This window comes from Mirounga leonina, unplaced genomic scaffold (genome assembly GCF_011800145.1).
Source record: "Mirounga leonina isolate KUSES-001 unplaced genomic scaffold, KU_Mleo_1.0 Mir_179, whole genome shotgun sequence".
Classification (NCBI taxonomy): Eukaryota; Metazoa; Chordata; class Mammalia; order Carnivora; family Phocidae; genus Mirounga; species Mirounga leonina.
This window is the reverse complement of record NW_023270466.1, coordinates 5,260,478-5,284,364: the sequence shown is the minus strand read 5'-3', so window position 1 is coordinate 5,284,364 and position 23,887 is coordinate 5,260,478. Positions and strand designations below refer to the sequence as shown.

Sequence of the window (23,887 nt, the reverse complement as noted above, 5' to 3'; positions counted from 1 at the left end):
GCTTCTCTCTCTGCCCCTCCCCCCACTAATGCTCTCTCTCTCTCTTTCTCAAATAAATAAAATCTTAAGAAAACAGAAAGAATCACACCTCAGCATATGCAAGTAAATATTATTTATTATTTATTTTAAAAAATATTTTATTTATTTATTTGAGAGAGAAAGAAAGATTGGTGGGGAGGGGCAGAGGGAGAGAGAGAGAGAGAGAAGCAGACTCCCTGCAGAGCAGGAAGCCCAATATGGGGCTTGATCCCAAGACCCAGAGATCATGACCTGAGCCGAAAGCAGATGTTTAACTGACGGAGCCACCCAGGCGCCCCATATTTTAAAAGGTGGAACTTTCTGCAACCTTTTAAAACATGAAAATTCAAAAGTCATGAAGCAAGTGACTCACACAACACTGATTAGAGCAGGGAGTAAGGAAGTAGTGATGTCTCCAGTGTGAACAGTCACAGAATCAAATCATAAGTGGGATCTTCGGTGATTCAAGTGTTTCAGCCACACAGTAAGGTGTGGTCAGCTTTAAAATAAAATTCGTTTTCCAGACATTCTGTCCCCAGTCAAGGCCTTCTTTACATCCTCAGCTCACACGACAGGAAAGCGGGCCATGGTGGCGATTCCACACTGGTTGTCCCGGTCCTTGGCCAACAGCACGTAGCCCTGCGTGCCCCGGTCCCTGCCCCCGCTGGAAGAAGACAGCGTTTGCCAATTACTACAAACAATCCGACACATTTCTCTTCATGAACAATCACACCTGATACTGAGCAGTGCGCCAGAGGCCAGCACAGATTCCGGAAGAATCCGGAGAGGCCGTTCCTGTTCATGCGTGCGTTCTAACCCAGCACACAATACTTCTATCCCAGACCTTTCACAAAACTGCAACGTGAGCAGGAAAAGGAAACTCTTGGGGCCAGATGTGGTTCGGAAATTTTTTTAAAAAGTCCAATTTAGAAATGCAACGGTACCAAAACTATCGCAGGACCCTAGCAAGCTTGAGATAGTATCTTACTGTGGTCATCACGTGAATATGTCTGTGTTCCAGCTAAGTGGGGTAAACCCTGCTGGGATTTCAGAAGTGTGCTCAAGAGTTGGGGGACCTGCCTCCAAACACTGATTCCAAATCCTTTTTGATTTCCAAGATAAGTATTCTTGGCTTTTTATACCTGTTCTTGACAATCCAGTATTTTTGGTTCTCGGGTTCTTCTCCTTAAGAGCCATAGCCAACCACCAGAATACCGTGATCCAGGTCTTCGCTGCTGCAGTTTGGATCATAATAAATGCCTGGAAAGTAAAATCCAATGTTGGGGTGAGGGTTCCCATGTGACATGTGATAGTAACCCAGCCTATCAACCACGGTAAGGGAGAAGTATCAAAATTTAACCGTGATATAAATCCAGATGAGATTTAAAAGTCAGGTGGTTTTGTTTAGCTAGACTGGCAGTTTAGGCCCTCATCTAATGCTAGCAGAAATACAAATTGTCACAATCTCTTTTGTAAACAGTAGTCAAGAGACATAAAAAACCACCTGCCACAACCTTATGATTCTCCTTAAAGGATGTGAGCCTAGGGAAACATCAGAGAACACAAAATTACTTGGGCCAAGGGCTTCTTTCCAGTGTTAAGTTCAGTAGTAACATTCTTTAAAAATTTTCAAGATCCAACAATTGGAAAAAAGTAAAGCGAGCTATACCAATCAAATTATGTAGCCATTTAAATATACTTATAATGTGTTTAAAATCATGGGAATTTGGGTCAAGTCATGGCAAGTGGAAAGGGCGGGCAGAAATATTACGCGTACAGGATGAACAACTACATTAAATCCACACCCCCCCCCCAAATTCTACATTGAATTCTGCATACCGAAGTGTCACTCTTGCTGTATGTTAGTGTGGTTTTCCAATTTTCCTACCTGTATCTCTACATAGACAAATGCTTACCTTCTTTATAGACCCGGAAGGGATCCAGGCTTGCGGGGACAGCGGCAGAGACGGGCCCCACAGCTGCCCCCGCCACCAGAAGGGACGCCCCCTGCTGAGGGATGTTCACGAGGCCAGTGACACTGGCAGCAGAATACTCCGGCGTGTATTCGCAGGATCCGTCCTTTCAAATGGAAAGGGGAAGAGACTTGATTGCTACCATCCACCTCCTGGGGAACATGAGTTCAAGACAGCTTACGGGTAAGGGATTTCCAAGCCAATTTGTCGTAACGCATCCCAGGAGCTGAAATGCTGGTGGTTGTTTTGAAACTGAAAAACTACCTTGTGTGTATTCGATGAATTATTCTGGGTCTACGTGTACTTAAGAATGTTTTCACTCCCGGGGCGCCTGGGTGGCTCAGTCCTTAGCATCTGCCTTTGGCTCAGATCATGGTCCCGGGGTCCCGGGATCGAGTCCCACATCGGGCTCCCTGCTCGGCAGGAAGCCTGCTTCTCCCTCTTCCACTCCCCCTGCTTGTGTTCCTGCTCTCGCTCTCTCTCTCTCTGTCAAATAAATAAAATCTTTAAAAAAAAAAAAAGAATGTTTTCACTCGGGAGAAATCTGTAAGCTATATAGAACGCTGTGCATGTCTCCCTGTAGCATAGAAATAAAAACAGCCCCGTGGTAACCATCTAGGCAGAGAGCTGTACCCGGCTAATATGGTTTAATGACGGTTCTGACAGTTTACAGCTCTAGAGTCCACCATTTAAAATGCAAATATTAAATATGGTATCCGTTTTCTTCAAAAGCATACAACTCTGAGAGCAGAGCTGAAATGATAACAGGTGAGGAGCTCCACTCACCTGTGCACGATATGGATCAGATTCCTCTGAGTCCAGGCCTCCGTTGTTCCGAACGTGCTGGAAGGCATAATCCATCAGGCCTCCACAGCAGCCCTCGTTGCCTTGAGACCAAGAGCAGTCCAGCAGGTTCTGCTCACTCAGTGACACGAGTTTGCCAGGTTTCTGGAACATCCGTCCTTCGAGGGCACCAGCTGCACTAAAAGCCCAACCAGAAGCACACTGACCCTGAAACCAAATGATAAAGCTCTCAGGCTAAACTGGAATGAAACTAAAAATGTAGTGAAATCTAATCACCTGCTTTTTTTTCTGCAAAGAAGGGAAACAGGCATGAGAAAGATAGGCAGGAAAACGGGAGATGGTGGGCGGGTCTCTAAGATGGGGCTGTGCATCAGTCTGAATTCTCCAGAGACACAGAGCCAATAGGATTCAAGCCCCCTAACCCACACAGACACACAGACACACAGACACACACAGACACAGACACACACACACCCTATGCCACAGCCTTGAGGCAGAATTCCTTCTTCCCCCGGAAATCCCAGGTTTGTTCCTAAGACATTTAACAGATCGGTGAGGCTTGAGGGGTTCAGGACACGCTCCCCCAGAATATGCCGTGTTGGCATACTGGTTATTTTCAGCTGAGGGCACATGAGAAGCAGCAGAGGTAGAAAGGGCTCTCTGACATCCCCTTTCCGAAAGCAGGTCATAACATTTCCCCCTAGAAAGGGGTTCTCCCCTGAGAAAGGAACCAGCAAGAGAACATCCTGATCACCAGGGGCCGGGAGTCCACACCCAACCGCATCTGTGCAAACACACTTCCCAAATAACCCTGATCTTCCCTTCCTTCTGCCTCCTGCCCCCACAGGTATCTCCTCGTCCTTCCCCACAACTTACTGCCCTTTGTCTTGTCATTTCTCTACAAATTTATCATTTCTCTGTCTAGAATGTATAGGAGCTTCCAGCTCTGGTCACTTCTTTGGGTCTTTCTTCTCTCATGAAGGCTCCCAGGTGCATATAAAAACTGAATTAAGCTTGTGCACTTTTTTTCCTGTGAATTTACCTTATGTCAGTTTAATTCCTGGGCCAGGCCAGAGATCCTAAGAGGGTGGAGGAAAATTTCCCACCCCCCTCCCACATGCCCACCCACATTATTTTTTTTAAATTTTTTATTGTTATGTTAATCCCCATACATTACATCATTAGTTTTTGATGTAGTGTTCCATGATTCATTGTTTGTGCATAACACCCAGTGCTCCATGCAGAACGTGCCCTCTTTAATACCCATCACCAGGCTAACCCATCCTCCCACCCCCCTCCCCTCTAGAACCCTCAGTTTGTTTTTCAGAGTCCATCGTCTCTCATGGTTCGTCTCCCCCTCCAATTTCCCCCCCTTCATTCTTCCCCTCTTGCTATCTTCTTCTTTTTTCTTTTTTCTTAACATATATTGCATTATTTGTTTCAGAGGTACAGATCTGAGATTCAATAGTCTTGCACAATTCACAGCGCTTACCAGGGCACATACCCTCCTCAGTGTCTATCACCCAGTCACCCCATCCCTCCCACCCCCCTCCACTCCCGCAACCCCCCGTTTGTTTCCTGAGATTAAGAATTCCTCATATCAGTGAGGTCATATGATACATGTCTTTCTCTTTTTGACTTATTTCGCTCAGCATAATACCCTCCAGTTCCATCTACGTCGTTGCAAATATGCCCACCCACATTATTGAAAGAAATCTTTATTTAAACGAAGTCCGCTGATTGTAACTGTTAATCACTTCTACGCAGGAACTTCACAGCAAGTTCCAGAAAGGTGTTTGACCGAAGAGCTGGGCACTCTGGATGCCCTCACCTGTCTGCTACCTCTCAGGCCCTAGTTCTGTTTTTGAAGCCTGGACTCATGTCTGGGGGCTTACCCTTCATCCTTTTTTGGGCCCAAGACACACCAACCCACTGTGTCTGGTCCTTTTCATCTGCAAAGTAGCCACGTGGCCCTCACTGGCAGGTGAGGAAGATGCACCCGAAACCGGCTCTGGGACATCCGTCCTGCAGCTCCACTGGGTTGTAGCCATCTGGGGTCAAATGACCATGATCTCTAATGCGTATCTCTATTATTGAAATCCTATGTATGCATGTTCACTTTTCGAAAATGTGAAGTCTTTTCCTTGTTAAGATAATGTACCTTTGTCCCTGTAGATCGTTGGTCCCATTTTGCTTCATTCCAGGGTTGGGTCAGACAGAACCAGAGGGCCGCTGACCTAAGATGCGCATGTTCGTAACTACAAGGACCAGAGGCCATCCAGTCTGCTCCTAATGGACCACTGGCACATTTGGTTATGTCTTTGGAGCCCTGTCAAAAATAAAACCACAGGCCCCACATGGCATCACTTAGGTAAAGGTCCCAAGTCAGTAAACCAAGACCTAATACCTAAGCTAACCGCAGTTTCAACCTCCTCCCAGCTGAAATCTGACCTGTACCTGGTGATAATGGGAATGTCCTGGTCAGCAGCAGGCCATGTACTGACAGGCCTTTCTGTCCTCCTAAGGAAAGCGACCTTGCCTCAAATAACAGATTCTTTGCTAATAATTTCCCTTTCTCCGCTCCCTCTCCCTACCTTTACAAACCTTTCTTTTTCCGTAGGTCTTGGAGTTCTCCTCTATTTGCTAGATAAATGGGAAGCTGCCTGATTCATGAATCCTTTGTTAAACCAATTAGATCTTTGTAATTTACTTGGTTTCTTATTATTTAACGCCTGATTCTATAAGAAGCTAATATATTAAAAACTTCCCCCACTTCTACTTTGAAACGGTTTTATTTTAAAACTTTATACATCAGTATAAGATATAAAAATTCAAAAGTTCTTGGACAAGTCAATCACACAAAGCTATTCAAAGCAGCAATTAAAGAAGTCACAGAATCAGATCACAAGTTGGATCTCCAGTGGTTCGAGTGTTTTATCCCACACAATAAAGTATGATCAGTTGTAAGATAAAATTCCTCTTCTGCATATTCTGTCCCCAGTCAAGGTCTTCTTTATACCTTCAGCTCACACAATGGGAAAACTGGCTGAGGTGGCGATTCCACAGTGGTTGTCCCGGTCTTTGGCCATCAGTATGTAGCCCTGCATGCCCCAGTCCGTGCCCCAGCTGGAAGAAGACAGCATTTGACATTTATCAGAGGAATAAACACATTTATCCGTATGAACAATCACACCTGATACTGAGCAATGCACCAGAGGCCAGGACAGATTCCGGAAGAATCCGGAGAGGCCGTTCCTGTTCCTGCTTGAGTTTTAACCCAGCACAGAATTCTACCCTCAGACCTTTCACAGACTACAAATGAGAGACCATAAAATGCTTAGGGTCAGATGTGTTTCTGAAATAGGAAAACATTTCCAATTTAGAAATGCAATGGTACCAAAACTATCGCAGGACCCTAGCAAGCTTGAGACAGTATCTTACTGTGGTCATCACGTGACTATGTCTGTGTTCCAGCTAAGTGGGGTAAACCCTGCTGGGATTTCAGAAGTGTGCTCAAGAGTTGGGGGACCTGCCTCCAAACACTGATTCCAAAAAGGATTCCCTTTTCAACTTTAAAGATAAGTATTCTTGTCTTTTTATACCCGTTCTTGACAATCCAGTATTTTTGGTTCTCGGGTTCTTCTCCTTGAGAGCCATAGCCAACCACCAGAATACCGTGATCCAGGTCTTCGCTGCTGCAGTTTGGATCATAATAAATGCCTGGAGAAGAGAAATTCAGTGCTGGGGTGAGGATCTCTGGGAACATGTGATAGTAACCCAGCCTATCAGCCACAGTCAGGGAGGCATTTCAAAATTCAGTTAAATGACATAACCCCAGATAAGATTTAAAAATTAGTTTTTATTTTTATTTATTTTTATTTTTTAGCTAGGCTAAGGATTTAGGCCCTCATCTAATATCAGCAGAAAGACAAACTGGTACAATCTCTTCTGTAAACAACTTGTCAAGAAACATAAAAGAGCACTCACTGACACCTTGTGATTCAACTTTGAGCATGTCAACTTATGGAAACAGCACAGGACACAAAATTACTTGAGCCAAGAGGTTCTTTCCAGTTTCAGTAACAGTAGTAAAATTCTTTGGAATGTTTCAAGGTGTAACAGTTAGAAAAAAGTAAAGTAAATAAAGGCATACCAGTTGAATTATGTAGCCATTTAAATATATTTATGATGTACTTAAAATCACGGGGATACGGGTCAAGTCATGGCTGATGGAAACAACAGGCACAAAAATGACATGTGCAGAAAAGACAACTATGTTAAATCTACACCCTCCAAAACTCTACATTGACTTCTACACACCAGAGTCAGTCTTACTGTATGTAATGGTGGTTTTCCCATTTTTCTGCCTAAATTTGTATGTAGACAGATGCTTACCCTTATGATAGAACTGGAAGGTATCCAGGCTAGCATCGATCGCAGCAGAGATGGGCCCCACAGTTGCCACTGCCACCATAAGGGACCCCTCATCCTGACGGCTGTCCATGAAGCCAGTGTCATTGGCGACAGACTGTCCAGGCTTGTATTCGCAGGATCCGTCCTTTCCAAGGGAAAGGGGAAGAGACTTGATTGCTACCATCCACCTCCTGGGGAACATGAGTTCAAGACAGTTTGCAGCTAAATGATTCCCAAGCCAAGTTCATTATGAAGCATCCCAGGAGCTGAAATGCCAGGGGTTGTTTTGAAATCGAAACATTAGCTGGTGGGGGTGGGCACCTGAGTGGCTCAGCTGGTTAAGCGACTGCCTTCGGCTCAGGTCATGATCCTGGAGTCCCGGGATCGAGTCCCGCATTGGGCTCCCTGCTCGGCAGGGAGTGCGCTTCTCCCTCTGACCCTCCTCCCTCTCATGCTCTCTGTCTCTCATTCTCTCTGTCTCAAATAAATAAACAAAATCTTTAAAAAAAAAAAAAAGAAACATTAGCTGGTGTGTATTTCATGAGACACTCTCAGTCTACCTGTCCGTAAGAAGTTTCTTCATTCTGGAGAAATCTGTACTGTATATAGAATGGTATATATATGGCCACATAACATAGAAATAGGAACAGTTATATGGTAACCATCGAGGAGAGAACTGCGCCCGGCTAATATGGTTTAATGATGGTTCTGACGGTTTGCAAGTGTAGAGTCTACAGTTTAAACTGTGAATATTAAATATGGTATCTGTTTTCTTTGAGTGTGTTCAACTCCAAAAAGCAGAGCTGGAAGCACAGGTAAGGAGCACTACTTACCTGTGCACAGTATGGATAGGATTCCTCCGAGTCCAGGCCTCCGTTGTCCTTCACATACTGGAAGGCATAATCCATCAGGCCTCCACGGCAGCCCTCGTTGCCTTGAGACCAAGAGCAGTCCAGCAGGTTCTGCTCACTCAGTGACACGAGTTTGCCAGTTTTCCGGAACATCTGTCCTTCGAGGGCACCCGTTGCACTAAAGGCCCAACAAGAACCACACAGACCCCGAAACCAAATCAAAAAACCCAAGACTACAAAACAAATATCAAGATTTGACAGCACCCACAGATCCGAAAACTCTTAAAACATCGTGAGCTGCACACGCTTCTCAGCCGACCACAGCAAGGACATGGATTCCTTTCGCCTTTACTCCTGAGGGTGACCTGCTGAATACTGTCTCACCTGATTCTTCACAGGGGTTACGTAGCCTTTCTCTCTCTAGTCCACAGAGGAGGGGGTCTCAGCAAAGGGAGGTGCTTGGAACACGTTCCCCTCCTTGCGCGTCTGGATTTTAAGACCATTCATCACCTGCCTGAATTCTTCACTGGTCTTCAAGGAAAAGGAAATAGAATGTTGACAAGCATGAGATTTTTCTGAAAAAGTACTTAGAGGAAGCACAAAAGTTCAGCAATCCATGCCACCCTCACCAGGTCACCAAAGGCGTTCATTGCCATCGCGAAGCTGTGTTTCCCTTGGCTGTATTCCTGATTGTGCCGTTCAATCATTTGCATATTCTTTGCCCACACTGCTCTCCTCCATCCTTCTTCATTCTGCAGAAAGACATATAACCCCTCATCTTTGTTTCTATTTAAAACCAACTCACCTGCACCAAACGGATGCGCTGACAGAGAGGAGGGGAAACCCTGACCAGGGCTGCGCGGACGCTCCGGGAGCTGCTCTCCAGCAACCACGCAGCGGGACAGACGCCCCCACCGTTGTGCAGTCACGGTGCCCCGCTGACCGCCTCGGCTAGAGCGGCCTCAAGCAGCTACTCTCTGCTGTGAGCTCGCACCAGCACAGAACATCCCCTGGGGGTCTCACTGGACGCCGCAGCGGTTACCCACCTCGTCATACAGCTTCCCGTGCGCCGCCTTCCACCGGGACCAGCGCGCATCTGAGCTCTGGTCGGCTTCTGGAGCAGCTGTGGTTGTTCCCAAGCACAGGGCAGCCAGGAGGAGAGAAGGATGCATGTTCCAAAACCTAGGAAGGGAAAACACACGGGTTTCTGCTTAGACCAAACCACCTAAAAAGCCCTGCTCCTTTCTTCCGCGATGTTAGAGCCGCTAAGGTGGAGTCCAAACAGGGACTTGATCCTCCCGAGGGTTTCCACGGGGCGGTGGAGGGAGGCTGAGGGTGTGGCCTGTGCAGGGGGCCCGCTGCCCCGCTCCCCGCCCTGCGACCCCCCTGCCGCTTCCGGGGGACTTGCATCTTGGCACAGGGAGGGGCGGGGCCTGACAGTGAGGCGTCAGGGGAATCAGGCTGCCCTGTCTGGAGGGGTCAAGCGCAGGGACAGCGCCTCCTGGGAGGCCCGAACCCCTGACCCCCAAGGCAGGCGGCCGCGCTGGTTCTGCGGCGGCCCCCGGCTCAGGCTCCGCACGAGACCACCACCTGTGGCCGTGCAGCTGCGCAGTCTCGATCACAGACGCGTGTCCTGCGGTCCAGAAGGCCTGGCAGCGGGTCGAAGCCGCCTTTTTAGGGTCGGGATCCGGCCCGGTCAGCCCCGCCCCCAACTCCTGCTCAGGCTGCGAGTGGCTGAGCCAGCCTGTGGGCGGGGCCTCTGTGCCCTGGAGCTCCGCGAAGGTGGGGACAGCTGAACAAGCCTGCCTCAGTGGACCCGCGAGAGGCGAGCTGGGGGACCACGGACAGGACTGAGGAGGGAATCCAGTCCCTCCCTAGGGACCCGGATCAACTAATTAGCAGGAATTTATGTGTTGGCAGGCGGTTCACGAAAAGAAGTTCACAGGGAGACCCAAGTGGGTTTCGAGCGTCACCCTGCGTATCCTTCAGTCCCAAAGTCTTTGGTTAAAATCTCCCCAAGGGCTGAGAACAGGATTATCTAGCCTAGTGGTGGCTCCTGTTTATTTTTGAGCAAAGGTGGGGCAGGTGGAGAAAGCGGAGCCCACAGGGGAATGTGTTATGACTGTTTCAGGGTGGGATGCCTCTGGGTTATGGAAAAATTCTGGAGAGGACTGGAAATCTCCAAACAGGGGATGCGTTGGGCAAGGCTCACGTGCTTTCAAGGAAAGGGACTGATGGGAGCGGTGTCCAGGGAAGGTTTGGCATTTTGTAACGCTCCTGTCCTGACTTCCCCATTCTTCTTCCCTCTCAAGCCTTTCTCAAAAATGACAGGAACGTGTTATTTACAGAGAAATCTGGCTTAATAAAAGGAAAAAAGGCGGAATGTAGAAACTGCTTTTTCCTCCTGACTCTCTGCATTATGGATTATCATGTTCCTCAGTATCCAATGTGCTTTTCTTCAGATTTAATTTAAGAAATTGTCTTACTTACCTTTACTTCAATGATTATTACTTTAATTTACATTTAATGTCAGGATTTAAATGACAGTTTGTGAAAATATCTTAAATGGAGGAAAACATACAAAATATACAAATGTAAATTTATATAATTAAAAATTTAAGGAACACAAACAGGAAGGGTTGTCACTAGTTGGGGAATGTCCTAACATTTTTCAGCAGAATTGAAGATGAGAATATATTTGACTGAGCTGACTCCTAGATCAGGGCGAGCCAACATTACTCGGGGCTTCTGTTTTTGGGGGCAGTTGGGTGGATAAGGGACAGAATGCATCTGTACTTTCAACTTGATTAATAATGACTCTCAACTGTGGGAGGAAGGTCAAATCTTTTCTCCCGTGACATGAGGTCTGAGGGACAGGCCCTGCTGCCCCCTCCTGCCTGGGGTATGTGGGTGGGGCCTTCTCCTCACACTGACACAGCCCTGAAGGGCCACTGCTGAGCCTTCCCACTGTCATCAGCCTCCTCCCTCTGACCACCTCATTTACACTCCCTAGTGCTTCAGCAGTTCTGTCCTGAGTGGGTAATAGAAACATTCAAAAACCTTTCTAGAAAGTCACCAAAAACCCATGGATGACATTAAGACAAAGCTAGTCATATTTCTTTTTTTTTTTTTTTAAACTAGTCATATTTCTTAAAGAAAGTAGTGTTTGGGGCAAGAAATTTCCATTTGAAGCTAGAGTTAGGTTTTCCCTCTTGAAAAACATTTTCCCCTTTGAGAAACATGTTTTCTACTTAATTCAGAGTTTTCCAGATTTATAACAACTTGAGCTGATGAATCTAGGCTCAAGAGTATTAAAGAAAGAAAAAAGAAATCTTACAGAAGTTTTGACACAAAATACTTCTGCAATGCAACAAGGCATCCCCACTTTTGTAGAAGCTACAGAGTTGGCTGGACCTCTTGGGCCCAGAGGCAACTGGCCCTAATATTGAAAATACAAAACAATGAAATACAATGTAAATGATCTGTCATTCCAAAATTATGCCTCCGTTCCCTAGGTCTGCAGGGGAGATAGTGTTTATACATTGAACAAATATTTATTTAGGCCAATCGTATGTCAGGTGAGTGGTGAACATGATGCTTGGCAGGCAAGACACAGGGTACACAGAGAAATATTTACTAAGTCGGGCCACTGATTTTAAGACAACATAGTTTTCAGGTCAAATTTTGATTCTGCCTCTCAACAGTCATGTAACTTTGGCAAGACACTTCACCTTGTAGGGTCTATATTCTCACCTGTCAAAAGGGATTAAAAATGCCCATTTTTAAGGGGTATTGTAAGGATTATAGAGGATAAATTATATAGTGGTTAATATACAGTCCCTAACATGAAGCCACTATTATTATTCTTAAAGATGTTCTGGAATTTAAGAGAGTTCTTATCAAAACACCCTTGTTGGATCATATCCTAAGATGTAACACTTATGGTTTTAGAATATCAGACAATCCAGACATAATAGGACAGATGACAAGCCCTTTGGGTCTGGGGAGGGCCGAGCACCTGAGGTCACAGGACCCAGCAGAGATGGACAGAGGATTTCGAACAGATACTCAGCGGGAGCCATTCCAACATGCTGCCTCAGGGTGCTCTGTGCTCAAGGTTGGATGGAGAGTCAAGGACTAAGGTGATCTTGGAGTCTCTCAACCAAAGCAGCTTCCATCATCATGGCTTTATGCCCTGCTTGTTGAGTCGCATGATGCACTGAAATTGGTCATCTGTGGGCGGATTTTTGGGCAAAATGCACCGCTGAGTCCAGGCCTTGCCTTGGTGAACCTTGCTCATGGGCGATCCATCTGGGAAACTGGTGTTCTTCCCCATTTTCTCTTGTATCTCAGAAACATAATAGGCAAGTCAAAAATGACTTTGTAGACGTCTAGTGGATTCATTCTCCAATTGGTCCTGGCAAACTGGACTTGCCAGCAAACATGAGTGAACAGTTGCCTTAAACTTTCAGTTTCTAGATCCTGACCTATTCACACTCTAGTGGAGAAGGTGGTGGTTTGTTGTAAAAATACAGAGTATGTGAATGTTTAATTAACAAATGGAACAATTAACCAAACCAGTTACCTGGCTCATGAGCAACAATGTCACATAGTCCCATGTCATGTTCCTGGGGATGGGACAATAATGCATCATTGCCCTGGCTTGTCTCCTCCCATTAGAGCTTTCATGTACAACATGGTAGCAACTGTTTTCATGGATTCTCAGAGGGACCTTGGCCTTTGTCCTTCCAGCAATTTTTTCTCTTTCTTTTTCTTCAGTTCCTTCTGGTTTTTTTTCTTTTCTTTTCTTTATTAGAAAACAAAACGATTAATCATTATGAAAAACTTAGAAAGTACAGGTGAGCAAAAAAGGGAAAAAAAAATGTGTCCAAAATTCTGCTCAACTTCTTTGTGGCTTCTTGAAATCAGCAGACAACTGGGATGTATGGCTCACTCACCAACACTCTGCTTTGGGTGGTGACCTTTGATCACCATAATACCGCTTATCCCATGTTCCAGATGAATGAACTGATGTTGGGAGAAGTCTGGCAGCTTCCCCGGCTGGTAAGCAGGGACACAGGGTTTGATCTCAGGAGCTGTTACTCCAGACAAGGCAGCACGCAGGGCTGGGCCAGACCAGACCCGAGGCTGGCCATCAGTAAAGATCATTAAAGAGAATTGATGAGGACAATAGTTAATGCTTCATGCTACAGTCCTAGGGACAGCAACCAAGGGACCGCACCCCTCCCCTTGGCCCCCCCACAAAGTCATTACCCTAGGTACAGTCTCTAGCCCTTTGCCACTATGTCCATTTAAACATTTCTGGAAAGTTCTTCCTGTGTTCTGTGACTGTGCGCTGACTTCTGGGGAGAACTTCTCTTCTCCCTGCAGGAACCACCACCCTCTGCCCCAGCAGAAGTCCCCCATGCTTGAGTTATTTCTTCTAGAGCAGGTCCTGGAGCGGGGTGGCAGGGCTGTGGGGAGACTGTATCCGATGCGTAAGGGGCCCTGTAGCCACCTGCAGACCTGTGTCATATGTGAGGCAAGGGGAGTGAGATTTTCTGAAATGTCAGTGTTCGTTTCTTATTTGTATTTCTTTTCTAGGGACATGTACCCTCTATAGCCAGGAACATGCTTGTCTCATAGACGATCAGAATTTTAACAATAGGAATGCAAGAGGAGAGAGTCACTGTTCGGCACTTGACATCCCAATTAGAATTCCTGAGTCCAGGAGGGCCCTGGAAACCAAGTTTAAAGAGAGAGAAAGGGCGCCTGGGTGGCTCAGTTGGTTAAGCGACTGCCTTCGGCTCAGGTCATGATCCTGGAGTCCCGGGATCGAGTCCTGCATCGGGCTCCCTGCTCAGCAGGGAGTCTGCTTCTCCCTCTGACCCTCCCCCCTCTCATGCTCTCTCTATCTCATTCTCTCTCTCAAATAAATAAATAAATAAATCTTAAAAAAAAAAAAAAAAAGAGAGAGAAAAAGATTTCCTAATCCTAGGGCCCAATCTGAAAACCTCACATAAGGTCATTGCATGCACGAATAAGTGTCCTTTGCCTAGTGGAGTGGGGGGAAGAGGGGAAAAGTGTCTCCCTGACACAGGGAGAGGGGCAGGAGGTCCCTCTGAGGGGAACAGCGTGCTTACACTGATGCCTATACTCATGCATGGCTGGTGGGCTCTGGAAGATTCCCAGCCCAGCCTTTGGCAAAGAGGCGTGAAGATCACGTATTTAAAGTGACCAAGACTAGCAAAGACAGACTGCTCATAAGACCCCAGGGCCCTTGCACAGCCATGGGAGGGAGAAGAGACTTCTTAAAGAATGAAGGAGGCTGAATTTGGCACGAGTGGCTCCAAGTCAGATTTATTTTAAGAATAATACAGGGATATGATAGTTCTTTTTTTTTTTTTTTAAAGATTTTATTTATTTATTTGAGACAGAGAGAATGAGAGACAGAGAGCACGAGAGGGAGGAGGGTCAGAGGGAGAACAGACTCCCCGTCGAGCAGGGAGCCCGATGCGGGACTCGATCCCGGGACTCCAGGATCATGACCTGAGCCGAAGGCAGTCGCTTAACCAACTGAGCCACCCAGGCGCCCCTATGATAGTTCTTGATAGTATGGGTAGTAATTATACCCAAGGGCAGGGTTAGTCACAGTTGAAGATGAAAGGGACTCATTATGTCCCAGAAAGTGCAAGGAAATGTATAGGGTTGCTGGAATGTGGGAAATTAAGGTTATAGCTTCTCCTTAGGCCATTCCTATAATTCCAGTGGAATCACCTTAAGTTCAAGTCTTACTTAGCCGCTAACACGATGAAGGTTGACAAACATAAAAAGAAAATTCTACAGTCTCTCTAACAGTTTAAGACATTTGTGTCTCATCAGCCGTGTGTGCTCAGCTTCGGGTTCCTGCGTCCTGGCGGGGGAACTCCTTCCCCACGCCCCACTCTCTTCCATCCGAGTTGTGTGCATTCCTGTTGCAAAGGGGACTGTTCTCAGCTGATGGCCCATGATTTGCACAGTGGCGTGCTCAGTGAGCTCAGAGGAATCCAAGCAGTCGGGCACAAATCCAATCCAGGCTGTGCCAAATGGTGTTACTAGACTGCTCAAGGGTACGTGTCAGGGGATGGAATCCCCATGGCCACGAAATACTTCATGGAAAGGGGCCTGTGGGGCTTGCCCTGCATTTCTATGCACAGTGTCTGGACAAACAATAACAAACTTGACAGCCACACTGCCCACAACAGTCTGGTCACTAGTCTAGTGACTTGGAGAAAAAAAGGACCACTGGATGATTTTTTTTAGGATAAATTATTCAATAGAAAGATATATCCATTATTCTAAGACTCTAACACTCCTTGTTTTCAAAATCTACTCTTTCTCTTCTTCATGGCATTACAATGTTTCAGAAATGTGTTTTGCGATGTTGGTGACAACAGCAAGCAGCCCTTGCTCTATTCTGAGTGGTCTTACTTGGGAAAACAAAGTGTCAGTCACCCGTGTTCTTTATGAAATATTACTACTCCTTGAAAATCCCAAAGTGTGGGAGCTTCAGGCTCCAGAGTTTGGAGACAAACAGTAGTAAAATTTATTTTTATTTCTTATTTTCAGGACAGCACTCCTACCAAAATGATGAATGAAACTCATCAAGCCTGAAGTCCACCTTTGTCCAGTTTACGGGGGATAAGTTAGATGTCACCAGGAGAAAGCAATCAGATAAAGTCACAAACCAGAACATTCCACCAGATAACCAGTTCTGCATGTGGGCCCTGCGGCTGGGTGTTCTCTGCATGGAAGGGTCTTTAGTGGGGTCCTCACTACTTACAGCTATGTTGACTGATAAGGTCCCCCAGTAGTTTCCCAGTGCCAAGGTGGGCAGGGTCCCGGCTGGGTGGCTGGCTCCCAGGTGTGGGGATGTGAGGACGCTGGAGAAGTGGGGACCTGAGCCAGGAGGCAGGGGAACCTCACACAGAGAACAGCCCAGAGCCCTAGTGAGGTTGCGTCCTCAGTGAAGGGATCCTGCAGTGGAACTCAGCCTCTCAAACCAGACAGAGAAGGACACGGACAACCACAGACTGGTTAATAGTGTTGTCAATTCAACGAGTATTCTGATGAGTCACTAAATGAGTCACTAATTTCCACATGTCAGGAAACCCTACAGCTTACATATGAAAAAAATATAAAACGTGATGAGGGTTCCCCAGATTTGAAACCAATCCTAAAAATGCTCATGGCATTTCCAAAAATGAGTTTTGAAGCTGCAAGTTTTCTAAACTATCAATAATTATAATTATTAACTAATCATTTTAATCTCTCATGATGTTGGGATGATAGAATAATCTTTGTTTCGCTCAGAGTGGTGTTATAAAATCTGTTATAGGTAGCAAAAACTGTATTAAAGGTATTAGAAGGTGTGTCAACAGTTTATTCATATAATAATTTTTTCTGGGAAAAATGAAAACCAGAGAGAGAGAGAGAGAGCAATACAAATGCAATTTTTCCCTCAGCAAGAAGTGCTTCTCTCGTTGGATTTTAATTGTCATTTGACAAAACAAAAACCAAAAAACAACAAAAAAGAAGTTTCACCTCCAATCCAAAATGCAGGAAAAAAAGTTCATGAAAGTGTTTATCCCAGTTGTATTTATAATAGGGAAGAATGACTGAGTGTCTCAGGGTTGGGAATTGAGACATGGCCACACCGTCAGAGTATGCAGCTGTTAGCATTGTACTCTGTCTGAAGAGCTTTGAGTAACATTGAATTATTGCTATTATAACACATTAAGTAAAAAAAAAAAGCAGGATATAAAATAGTACATTTTATATGATTTAAGTTACATTAAAATACGTCTAGGAAAAAAACGGAAGATAATAAAAACTTCCATTACATCAAACTGCCCCAAAATCCAAGAGGGCCATTTCCTGAGCTCCAGGGAGGGTTGAGTCTAAAGGATTTCAGATGCTGACTTTTAGCATGCTGGACTGTCAGCAATAAATTCCAGGCTTCTCATGGGACGACTGGTCACAGAATCACATGATTCACAGGAATCAGCACCAGCCTCGCTCGAGGGTGACTGGTCTTCCCTTCTTGGAAGGCAGAAAGATGCTCATCAGCACTGGCTTCATGCAACCCGAGGCTCTGCAGAACCCCATGGGCTCCCCGAGGGGCGGGGATGGTATGGGGGTGTGGGGAAGAAGATAGTCCTCACCCGGCTCTGTTTGTCTCCCTGACCGTGGGAAACCGGCACCCGTGGATGCATCGGTCAGGGTCAAGGCTCTGGGCCAGGAGAACAGGTCTTCAGGGCCAGAGAATCCTTTACCTCATGAGACACAGACACAAATATACATGTGCTTATACACAATACACACAATCCACACACACAAACATATATAGACAGATGCACACATACGCATACACAGTTACACAGTATACACATAAATGTGTACAACTTGATACACACACGCTACATTGCCATATAAAGACTTAGCACAGGAGAATAACGGACCCCCAGGGGCGGGCAGATGGCCTGATACTTAGTGTGAATTGTTAATAATTTGGTAGTAGGATTTTGTCTAAATCTCTTAAATGCTTTGTTTCCAGACCCCAAAGACTGAGGTTGAAGCAAACTCTCTGTAACTACCTTTTAGTTGTAAAATTCTGATTTCAGGAGACAAGGCACATTATCCGCCAAGAGCTGAACTCAGATCCTGCTCTGTGCCCCCAGCAGGAGCCCCACAGGCTGGAGTGACAGCCTTGGGCCCCCGGGCAGGCCCCCCTCACCAAACATCAGCCCCAACGGTGAGGGCACATCACAGCCCCATCCCGGGGGACCTCTGCTATAGGTTCCTGTGGAACTTCTTTCCTGCCCCTCCTCCCCACGCCCACACTCTTCCCCATCCTTTCGCAGCAGAGACTTGGCCCTGTGACCTACCGACACCACCAGCCAGCCTTTGAGGCTGCGGGTTCTGGAAGATTAGCGGCTGTCCCCTGGGGCATGTCTGGCTCCGCCACAAGCACATTCCAGGGGTGCCATGGGAGGGGGCTGACTACTCCTTAAAACCCCCTTTCAGGGGCTCCTCCCTGACCCTCCGTCCTCCAGGGTGTTCCGCCAGGACCTGCGCTCCCGTCCCTGTCCTGGCCCAGCTCTGGAAGCTTCTGAGTCCCGGGCCTGAGGGATTTGAGGCTCCAGCCTCTCAGCAGCGCGTGACCTTTGGTTGCAAAGATAAAGTCTGACCTCACCCAAAGCACAGCTATAGTCTCTGGAAATAGCCCCTAGGAGCCAATTTTTCAGGCGGCAGTTGGCTCAAGCCCCGTGACCGACCTGGGTGAGCAGGTGCGTGGTCACCTGTCTCTGTGTCCCTGTTGTGAGCTGGGGGCAAGTGCTCTTAATAGGTGTTCAGCAGACGTCTGGGGGATAATCAATCAGACAACATTACTCCTCATAAAGTTTGGCCTGATAGTGTCCTCAAGAATCCAAAGTCCTGAAAAGACTACGGCATATGAAAGACTAGCCCACGAATGAATTGAAACTGAGGGGGTAAAGACTGTATAGCAAGGAAAAAGAGAAAAAAAGCCAAACAAAATTCTTACTTGTTCTTCCTATGATACCACTTTAAAGAAAATATTTTTTGAAATAATAAACATGAAATTCTTCCAAAACAAAATCTTTTTTTCCATCCCCCCTTTTGGGGATCCTGCTTTGCTGGATGCTCTAAACACAATGGATAATCTGGCACATTCCTCTGCAAGCTTTATTGTTACCTGGATATATTTACGTTCCAGCTTTATATATTTTCTCTACTTAAAAGTGTTGTAGCAAAATAGAATATAAAATTGTTCATTTGAGCCACATTTCCCTGCACGGCTCAGGGACAGCGAGCACACGCACGGCGCTGGGCACTGTCACCACCATCCGTCCCCAGACCGTTTTCATCTTCCAAACTGAAACTATCGTTTTCCCTTTCACTAAGGCTTTCCACTTTAAGCTCAGATCTCCTGACCACCTTCTCAGATTTCCCGCCTGACAGGCACGTCGCCGCTGTGCATGTAGTAAGAGCTAGGTCAGCCCTTCACTCTGGAGTGGCTTTTCTAGGGTCACACCGTCAAGGTTTTGTAAGACCCCTGTGGACCCTGGACATCGATGGGGCCAAATGTGGTTTTGGCATTTCAGGGAATCCTCTAGTTGTAATTAAACCCCTTTCTGCAAACTGTCCACCAGAACCTCCACCAACAGTTTTGATTCTTTTTTGAAATGTGCCATCCAGATTTGGAGCCGAGCAGAACTCCCACAGTGGCCTCCAGCACACTCCACACAGCCTTCGGTCCCTGGGAAGCTCCTGTGCATATGGAGACCTCGGGCCCCACAGGGCAGCCCAGGAGTGGGCTTTGTACCAAGGGCAGCACCGCCCAGAGGGGGTGAGGAGCCTGTTCCCGAGTGCACTTCACTGCAACACTAAGAAAAAGATCCCATGAGGCTTGTCTTTGTGGTTCCCAGGACCTTGCACCATCTGAGTCTCTCTGTGGCGGCAGGAGGGGAGCTGTGTTCTGGTTTCTTCCCTCCTGCAGGAGGCGGAGCTGGCTGCCCAGGATGGGACTTTGCCAGACACTTCCAGCCTCACCTGAGTTCATGCTCTCAAGACTCCAAAAGCCCCCCAGGAGGCTCCCCATGGTCTTTCCCAGAATGGGGCAGGGAGCTCCGTGGTCCTTAAGCCATTCAGATTTGGGTTGTAATGGTTCCCATTATGGCTTCAACATTGCGAGAGCCCAGGTGGCCACATCCTTTGGAACATGTTCCAATCCCAGCACCTGCATCAAAGACAAGTACAGACTCTTGCAGTCCTTTGCTTTTCTTTGCCCAGCATCCTCCCTCTGCCCCTTTCCCCTGTTAACACAACTCCCTTCTTGGGAAGAATGGCTCCTTTCCCAGACTCGCCCCAGGGTCCCCGGGGCCAGACTGTCGCAGACTCCACCTCCCCGCCCTCCATGTTCTGTGCAGGGCTGCTCGGGGACCCATGCGGGACCAGATCCTTCTCTGGGATTTACATACAGATGCTGCCAGAGACCAACATTCTGGGTCCCAGCGTCCCGGTGCCGCGTCCCTCCCCTGTGACGCTGTCTTCGAAGCAGGAGAGAGTGAAGTGACACAAGACAACGACGTCCCCTCTTGTGAGGCGACCACAGCCTCAATCTCAGTGCTGCCCTTTGCAGGCATGTCTCCGTGTGGTTTTTAGTTTTGTTTCATTTATGTTTCTTTTTCTCATTATAACATAGACTGTGTTTATTGTGGGCAGTTTGGGCAAAACAGAAGTGGACTCTATTCCCAGCCCCACGGAGAAAATCGTTACCATTTTAGTGTTTTCCTTCAAATCCTTTTTCTTTTGTTTAAAATCTTGAGATTTTACTAAATGCAGGTTTGTTTTTTTTTTTTTTAAGATGTTATTTGTCAGAGAGAGAGAGCACAATCAGGGGGAGCAGCAGACAGAGGGAGAAGCAGACTCCCCACTGAGCAAGGAGATTTGGGGCTGGATCCCAGGACTCTGGGATCATGACCTGAGCCAAAGACAGATGCTTAACCATCTGAGCCACCCAGGCGCCCCCTAAATGCAGGTTTTGTCACTGAGCGCTACCACGCAGGTCAAAGCTGATTTCCAGCGGGGCCGGGGCTCTGGGTGGAAGGAAGGGCGGGAGCTGGGCACCTCGAGCGGGAGGTTTGCTCTCGCTCCTGCGGGCCGTTCCCCGCATGTCTGTACAGACTGAGAAAGCTCCCTGAATGCCCGCGCGGGGCCTCCAGGATTCCGCGTGTGTTTGGGTCACACAAGGACAGTGGAAGGGGCTCCCTTCTTCGAGTGAGAACAAATCTGAAAATCCTCTGGGCTCTTCCCATTTCCCCATACCATTCCCAATTTTAGTAATAACACACCCCAGATAAGCTGGTGTTTCCATACGGGGGTTCAGGTTCACGGACTTTCTGGGCTTCAGTGTGGTTTGCCTGCTCTGTGGGGTACTGCTGGGTGAAAACAAAACAGAGATAAAGGATTCCTTTTGAATGAAAGTTCAACAAACTAATGAAACAAGGAGCATTTTATTTATAAAAAAAAAAAAAGGAAAGGAAAAAGAAATAACAAAAAAGAAAAGCCAAACCAACAACTTCTTGACTATACCTTATAGATTAAGTAAAAATAACCCTATTGATATACATGTATATACACACTGCATGTAGGTAGATACATGACAGATGTCATAAAATTAAAATTACATGCTTCTCAGGACAGAAGAATTAGGACACGTTCCCTCATATCTATTTAAAACTCTATCACAATTTAAAATCACTGCAGGAAATCTTGCTAACCTTCACCTTCTTTGATAGACTTCACAGACAGGAAGTTATGGAACCAGGACCTAATGTGAAAATCATCTTCTGTGCACCAGTGACAACGGACTGTCACATCACGGGTCAGGGGTGTTCTGAGTTCTCCCACAGACCTTCCTCACCTACAGCTGTGTCACCTTCTACCTGAGATGCGTGGGAATGAGGCAGGGGGACAGTCTGCAGGTGCTGCGTGGACGCGCATGTTGACGTTTAAACAAGAGCGACAAAGACATGTCTTTCCATGAAAACAACAATGGCCATGAAATGTCTAGAGAGGAACTCCTCCTTTCTATATATATATATATATAAAATGTGCGCTAAGGACCAAGGAGCTGCTCACTCTGCTCTGGCCTGTCCTCCGCTGCCCCCTGCAGGTCAACAAGATGACTGTCTCACTGGAGACATCTGGGGACCCCAAGGGAGAGCGAGATGGGCAGCGTGACTGTGAAACCTCCTCCTTGGAGCACTCATGTGAGCTTCCAGCTTCAGCCTAAGGCAGCGGTTCTCCACTGGGGTGATTTCGCGCCACCCAGGGAACACTTGGCCATGTCTGAAGACCCTGAGTTTTCACGAATTGGGGAAGGCGATCCTTGCAGAGACCAGAGAGAGATGCGCTCATCACCCTGCAGTGCACGGGACAGCCCTGCACAGTAGAGAATTATCTGGTCCAAAATGTCAGCAGTGCCGATGTTGAGAAACACTGGTCTCAGGAAACCCCACGCATGGCTCGGATGATGACTTGGGTGGAGAGGTTAGAAGCTGTGCTGTTAATCAGACTCGGGCATCTCTGAGCTTCCACGGGAATGGAGCTTTAACTGGTACTGATAAACCCTGAGTGAGAGATGGATCCAAAATGCTTCTTAATCTTGTTGAAAAGAGATTGCTTTTATTTGCACAGAAATTGCTTCTCGCCTTTTCTACTTCGAATTTGTAATGACTTTAAAACTGTAGCAGAACAGTCCCTAAGCCTCTGTTTCCTCCTCGGTGGCACATGAACAGCCATAGTCCCCACCTCCCCCGAGGGACTCCGAGGGCTCATGTGCACAAAGCACAGACAACTGGACCAGGCGCATGAGATTAGGAGGCGCTCAATACGTGTTAGCCAGGGTCCTGCTTATTGCTGGCACAGAAATGGAAATGAATTTGCTCGCTGTGAAACTGCAGCCTTATGAAAATTCGCCAGTTAAAAGGTGCTGTGAACTCTGATTTCCTCCTCTTATGTTCACTGAAAATCTTCAGATCAAAATTGTCAGTAAAACTAAGGCTTTTCTTTGAACTGCACAGTAATTACCAGTAATTAGCATCCTATATGAGTGCTCAGGTTTGTCCATGGAAGGATTTGAAGACATTAGCTAGCACTAACTAGAATTGGCATCTCTGGAAGTCCTCATTTTCTGTTTTATTGGAGAGAGGTTCAGCATTTGGGTCTGAGACGTCTCACCGATGGAGTTCAACACACCAGTGCACAATTGTTTTCTAATTCTCACCTTCCTTCCCTGGACAACCAATAAGGAAATGAAATAAGGACTGTGCAGAAAGAGAAAGAATCCAGGACCCTCTGTTTGTCCACGTTTTTTGTTTCTAAGGCCTGTTAACTCTTGTCTCTGCCTCCGACAGCAGAACCCGTGCATGGAACAAACAGCTCTCCTGTGAAGGAAAGACACTAATCATTGTTCTCCCAACAGGATGGGAAGACAGCAGAAGAGCTTGCTAAATCAGAACAGCACGAACATGTAGCAGGTCTGCTTGCAAGACTCCGAAAGGTGAGAAATTCCTTTTATCAGTCTGAAATTCTGTTTTCTATGAAAACGTCTGTCTTTTTCCTGGTAAACAATGAGATGAACAAAATGAGGCTTTGGACACACGGGCTGTAGGAAGGGCATCTCTCCCTGCCCTCCAGTTTGCATACAGTTAGCATAAATGCATCAGCTACCTATCAGTTTCTTCTTCTGTGTTTGGACTTGGAAATCATTTGGCCTCCTTACAGTTTCTGTGCCTAGTTTCCCTCCTCCCACCCCTTCTGTAATAACTGTTCCCATAAAGTAGACAGGAAATGAGAAAGCTGACTGCTTCTTTCTTTCTTAATGTTTTGAGCTCCAAGACATCACATGATATGCTCTGGTCTAGGAAACACTGTTGCTCTAAGGTTTAAGGAAACGGAACAAATATAAGTTAATGCAGGGGTGTCTTTCCAGCCCACATCATAGGAAAGTGTATCAAGAGTCTTCAAAATAGTCACACCCTTTAAGCTAGGAACTCCACATCTGGGACTCTATGCTAAAGAAATGAAAATCTAGGGAAAAAAGTTTTATGCACAAAGATATTCATAGCAGTGTTATTTATAATACAGTTATAAAAATGAAAAACATCAGATGAGCAACAATAATGTCTATTAAATTCTTATAATACAGCTATAGAATATAACATGTTTTGGTCATTAAAATATTTTTTTAATTTTTTATTG

At 46.5% G+C, this 23,887-nt stretch overlaps 2 protein-coding genes across 3 annotated transcripts; both read right to left on the bottom strand.

Annotated features, from left to right (window-relative positions):
* Nucleotides 1-314: 314 nt before the first annotated feature.
* Nucleotides 315-9,472, bottom strand: LOC118023332 (cathepsin L1-like). The gene is given in 6 exon segments (XM_035024436.1): nt 315-682; nt 1,161-1,278; nt 1,935-2,097; nt 2,778-3,002; nt 8,689-8,811; nt 9,106-9,472. Coding segments are annotated over 6 exon segments (855 nt in total). The 5' UTR covers nt 9,232-9,472; the 3' UTR covers nt 315-582.
* Nucleotides 6,060-8,780, bottom strand: LOC118023333 (cathepsin L1-like). 2 transcript variants are annotated; one of them, XM_035024438.1, is made up of 5 exons: nt 8,689-8,780; nt 8,444-8,590; nt 8,042-8,212; nt 7,191-7,353; nt 6,060-6,515 (listed from the first exon to the last, which is right to left on the bottom strand). In XM_035024438.1, the coding sequence occupies exons 3-5, from the start codon at nt 8,210-8,212 to the stop codon at nt 6,253-6,255; spliced, it is 597 nt and encodes a 198-aa protein (XP_034880329.1). In that variant the 5' UTR covers nt 8,444-8,590; nt 8,689-8,780; the 3' UTR covers nt 6,060-6,252. The 2 variants fall into 2 exon arrangements, with proteins under 2 accessions (XP_034880329.1, XP_034880328.1); XM_035024437.1 differs by having other exon boundaries at nt 8,042-8,590.
* Nucleotides 9,473-23,887: the final 14,415 nt, after the last annotated feature.